Raw genomic sequence first — 5,641 nt, 5'->3', positions numbered from 1 at the left:
GCGAGGGACGTCGTCACCGTCCCGGACGCCATCATGTATGTCCGGTAACTCTCTTGCTCCGCCATGGGCTTGATGTGTTCGACACATTGTCCGATCAGATTTTTTGTGATTTTGTTAGGTAAAATGATGGATTCCGATGCTTCGTCGGGCGAGGAGTATGGACCAATGGGGCTTGACCAAAGGATTCAAGATGAGTTCTTCAATTCGTCAGATTCGAATGAAGAAGTGGACATGATTATGCTCATGAGCATGCAAGAGGAAATGGACCGGCAAGTGGAGTATATTTTCAACTTTAAGGGCTCAATCATAGGGGGAAGAGTGATCAACCGGGACATGGTGTCCGGAGCAAAGTTACTGCACAAGGACTACTTTGCTCCCAAACCTACTTTCCTGGATGATCCATGGTTTCACCGCCGTTTTCACATGCGAAAACCATTGTTTGTGCGCATTATGGAGGGAGTGGAGGCACACGACGACTACTTCAAGCTCACAAGGGATTGCTGCGGCAAACTCGGTCAAGCAGAAGTGCACGGCTGCTCTGAGGATGCTTGCACTTGGTACTATCGCAGATGTCACTGGTGAGATGGTCAGGATGCGGGAGAGCATGTGCCTGAAAACTACTGTCAAATTTGCCTGCGCCGTGCTGGAGGTGTTTGGACCTGAGTATCTCAGAGAACCAAATGTGGAGGACACAGAGAAGTTGTTGGCTATTGGAGAGGCAATGGGGTTCCCAGAAATGCTCGGATCAATTAATTGCATGCATTGGCAATGGAAGAATTGTCCTAAAGGTCTACGGGGAATGTATCAAGGTCACACCAGAGAGGCCACCATCATACTAAAAGTGGCGGCATCACAAGACTTATGGATTTGGCATGCTTTCTTTGAAATGCCGGGTTCTCACATTGACATCAACGTGCTTCAACGATCTCCGGTGTTCAGGAGGCTTTGCAATGGGGAATCAACGTCGTGCAACTACACCGTCAACGGCCGAGACTACAACATGGGGTACTATCTTGCCAATGGTATCTATCCTCAGTGAACGGCGTTTGTGAAGACCATTCGGAGCCGCGTGGCAATAAACAAAGCCACTTTGTAACAATGCAGGAAGCGGCTAGGAAGGATGTGGAGAGGGCATTTGGTGTGCTTCAAGCTCATTAGGGAATTGTGCGGAGCGCTGCAATGATGTGGGAATCAGAACTTTGTGGCAGCTGATAACACGTTGTGATATTCTACACAATATGATTGTCGAGCATGATGGTGATGGTGTACCCCAAACCCTTAATTTCGAAGCACCTGGAGAACAAGTTGAAATCCCGGAAGATCAAGATGCGGCTCAGCTGATGAACTTTCTGCAGATGCATCAGAATCTTCAAGATCAGTAGGTGCACACGCAACTACTCAATGATCTTGTGAAGCACATGTGGACCCAAAATGGCAACCAAGGAGACAATGCTTGAGTTTGCCACATAAAATAATTTTTATGTAAACGCTATGTATGCTTCGTACCAACATTTGCTATTTACGTGCAACATTGTCTTGTATGATCGACGTGCATGTATTTGCATGGATTTGAGATTTCGAATTTGAGATATGTGGATACCGGGATGAAAATATGAGACGCATCCGCGGACTTTTGAGGGGTTGAATTTGCCAAGTCCGGCTGTAGATGCTCTTAGGCGTTTTAAAGGTGGACACTATCCATTTTGATAGAAGTGGCGTTACCCACACATAAATTAGGAATGGAGGCTAGTCGCGTAGCCTGGGAGAGAGCCTGGATGTGGATGAAGAGTTGAGACCATGAGCCTATGATGGAGAGAAGGTGTGTAATGGTGGTGGTGTTGAGATGAGGAGGAAATCAGGAGTGGCAATGTTTTTTTCAGCCGCAAGCTCTCATACATATTTATCCTTATGAACACACACGCACATCCTACCCCTATGAGCATCTTTAAGAGACTGCGCTGACATATCATCTTGAGATTCACGAAGTCATCGTAGGTGTCTCGTTGTTGACGGAAACATCTCCTCCCACTGAAAACGCGTGGTGAAGACTTGTTACCACTAGTCCACTCTAGTCGGGGGAAGCACTCCCTTTTCCTGCTTCATCGTAATTTTTTTTTGCTCAAACATAAAATGTTTGATTTGAACCAAAATCCATGGTCTTGTAAAGCAGGAAGCAGGGAGCGCTACGGCTGAAGAATCTTCCTTTAGCCGTTAATTAACTTGTTACCACTAGTCCACTCTAGTCCAGAGACACGGTGAAAAATCTACTCTCACCATCACATCACCGCACCAGCGGCGAAATATCCCCAACGGCCGTCGTCTCCTCCCCAAGTCTGAACCCGCTCTCCCCCTCTCGCCCACCATTTCCTTTCCACCCTCGAAGTTCGGCGGTAAATCTCGATTCCGCGGTTGGTGGCACTGGTAGAAAAAGAGGCTTCCGTCCAGCCCCATTAGTCGCGAAACTGTAGGAACCACGACTAATGAAGTCTTTAGTCGCGGTTCGGCAGACGAACCGCGACCAAAGGCTTGGGCCAGGGCGCTCGGTGGCCAGCTGGTGCACGTGAGGGGCTTTAGCCGCGGTTGGCCAGGCCAACCGCGACTAAAGGTGCCCAAAGGCCTTTAGTCGCGGTTGGCCTGGCCAACCGCGACTAAAGCTCCTCCCCTATATATACCAGTTCAGCGCACTCACTTAGCCATTTGGTGCCACTTCTCTTCACAAGGGGGTGTAGGTTTGCTTTTGGTTCCTCTTATGCAGACAAGGTGTTTGATGAAATGCCCAACAGCGTGAAACAAACATGATATGAAGTGTTGGAGCCACACTTGAGGTTCCTCCTCGATCGCGGTTAGCAACTTGAACCTTTCATGCATGTGTGTCATTGATAAAATATGCATGTGTGTTGTTCATTGTTTAATTTCTATTGTTTATAGCTAGTTACTTTAACAAATGCATGATGGTTAATTATATATTTTATATTATAATAATGCAGATGAATCGGCAATGGATGTACGGTAACCGACTCTCCCGCGAGTTCACTACGGGTTTGAAAGATTTCCTCGTAGTGGCTAATGCGAACAAGCAGAAGGGTTTTGTTATCTGTCCATGTGTTGACTGTAAGAATCAGAAGGGTTACTCTTCCTCAAGAGAAGTTCACCTGCACCTGCTTCGGCACGGTTTCATGCCAAGCTATAATTGTTGGACCAAGCATGGAGAAAGAGGGGTTATAATGGAAGAAGATGAAGAAGGGGATGATTTCATCGATGAAAGCTATCTTGCTCATTTCGGTGATACTTTCATGGAGGATGCTGAAGGTGAAGGGGAAGGTGAAGGGGCAGGTGAAGGGGAAGGTGAAGGGGAAGGTGAAGGTGAAGGTGAAGAAGAGGCACGTGATGAGACCGTTGATGATCTTGGTCGGACCATTGCTGATGCACGGAGACGCTGCGAAACTGAAAAGGAGAGGGAGAATTTGGATCGCATGTTAGAGGATCACAGAAAGTCGTTGTACCCTGGATGCGATGATGGTCTGAAAAAGCTGGGTTGCACACTGGATTTGCTGAAATGGAAGGCACAGGCAAGTGTAGCTGACTCGGCATTTGAAAACTTGCTGAAAATGTTGAAGAATATGTTTCCAAAGAATAACGAGTTGCCCGCCAGTACGTACGAAGCAAAGAAGGTTGTCTGCCCTCTAGGTTTAGAGGTTCTGAAGATACATGCATGCATCAACGACTGCATCCTCTACCGCGGTGAATACGAGAATTTGAATGAATGCCCGGTATGCACTGCATTGCGTTATAAGATCAGAGGCGATGACCCTGGTGACGATGTTGAGGGCGGGAAACCCAGGAAGAGGGTTCCCGCCAAGGTGATGTGGTATGCTCCTATAATACCACGGTTGAAACGTCTGTTCAGGAACAAAGAGCATGCCAAGTTGTTGCGATGGCACAAAAAGGACCGTAAGTCGGACGGGGAGTTGAGACACACCACAGATGGAACACAATGGAGAAAGATCGACAGAGAGTTCAAAGATTTTGCAGCTGACGCAAGGAACATAAGATTTGGTCTAAGTACAGATGGCATGAATCCTTTTGGCGAGCAGAGCTCCAGCCATAGCACCTGGCCCGTGACTCTATGCATCTACAACCTTCCTCCTTGGTTGTGCATGAAGCGGAAGTTCATTATGATGCCAGTGCTCATCCAAGGTCCGAAGCAACCCGGCAACGACATCGATGTGTACCTAAGGCCATTAGTTGATGAACTTTTACAGCTGTGGGGCAGACCTGGTGTCCGTGTGTGGGATGAGCACAAAAAAGAGGAATTTAACCTACGAGCGTTGCTTTTCGTAACCATCAACGATTGGCCTGCTCTTAGTAACCTTTCGGGACTGTCAAATAAGGGATACAATGCATGCACGCACTGCTTACATGAGACTGAAAGTGTACATTTGCCAAATTGTAAGAAGAACGTGTACCTTGGGCATCGTCGATTTCTTCCGAAAATTCATCCAGTAAGAAAGAAAGGCAAGCATTACAACGGCAAGGCAGATCACCGGCCGAAGCCTGCGGAACGCACTGGTGCTGAGGTATTTGATATGGTCAAGGATTTGAAAGTCATCTTTGGAAAGGGTCCTGGCGGACAATCAGTTCCGAAGGGAGCTGACGGGCACGCATCCATGTGGAAGAAGAAATCTATATTCTGGGAGCTAGAATATTGGAAAGTCCTAGAAGTCCGCTCTGCAATCGACATGATGCACGTTACGAAGAATATTTGCGTGAACCTCCTAAGCTTCTTGGGCGTGTATGGGAAGACAAATGATACAAAGGAAGCACGGCAGGACCAGCAACGTTTGAAAGACCCTGATGACCGGCATCCGGAATGGTTTCAAGGTCGTGCCAGCTACGCTCTGACCAAAGAAGAGAAGGTCATCTTTTTTGAATGCCTGAGCAGTATGAAGGTCCCATCTGGATTCTCGTCCAATATAAAGGGAATAATAAACATGGCGGAGAAAAAGTTCCAAAACCTGAAGTCTCACGACTGCCATGTGATTATGACGCAATTGCTTCCGATTGCTTTGAGGGGGCTCCTGCCGGAAAATGTTTGAGTAGCCATTGTGAAGCTATGTGCATTCCTCAATGCAATCTCTCAGAAGGTAATCAATCCAGAAGATCTACCACGGTTAAAGAACGATGTGATCCAATGTCTTGTCAGTTTCGAGTTGGTGTTCCCGCCATCCTTCTTCAATATTATGACGCACCTCTTGGTTCACCTAGTCGAAGAGATTTTCATTCTCGGTCCTGTATTTCTACACAATATGTTCCCCTTCGAGAGGTTCATGGGAGTATTAAAGAAATATGTTCGTAACCGTGCTAGGCCAGAAGGAAGCATCGCCAAGGGCTATGGAAATGAGGAGGTAATTGAGTTTTGTGTTGACTTTGTTCCTGACCTTAAGCCGATTGGTCTTCCTCGATCGCGGCACGAGGGGAGACTAAGTGGAAAAGGCACGATCGGAAGGAAATCAACGACATGTATGGACGGCCATTCTCTGACTGAAGCACACCACACTGTACTGACCAATTCCAGCTTGGTGGCTCCGTACTTTGAGAAACACAAGAATATTTTACGCTCGGACAACCCGGGGAAGCCTGA

The 5,641-nt window shown here is 47.3% G+C and overlaps 1 protein-coding gene across 1 annotated transcript in view; it reads left to right on the top strand.

Annotated features, from left to right (window-relative positions):
• LOC119321369 (putrescine hydroxycinnamoyltransferase 1-like) overlaps positions 1 to 1,039 on the top strand; it is a 13,144-nt gene extending 12,105 nt beyond the window's left edge. The window contains exons 4-5 of the mRNA XM_037595080.1: positions 119 to 269; positions 457 to 1,039. Of these exons, the coding sequence (XP_037450977.1) occupies positions 119 to 269; positions 457 to 1,039 (734 nt within the window). The remainder of the gene's footprint in view (positions 1 to 118; positions 270 to 456) is intronic.
• The last annotated feature ends 4,602 nt before the right edge of the window (positions 1,040 to 5,641 follow it).

This window comes from Triticum dicoccoides, chromosome 6B (genome assembly GCF_002162155.2).
Source record: "Triticum dicoccoides isolate Atlit2015 ecotype Zavitan chromosome 6B, WEW_v2.0, whole genome shotgun sequence".
In the NCBI taxonomy this organism is placed as follows: Eukaryota; Viridiplantae; Streptophyta; class Magnoliopsida; order Poales; family Poaceae; genus Triticum; species Triticum dicoccoides.
This window is presented reverse-complemented; position numbering and strand designations above follow the sequence as displayed.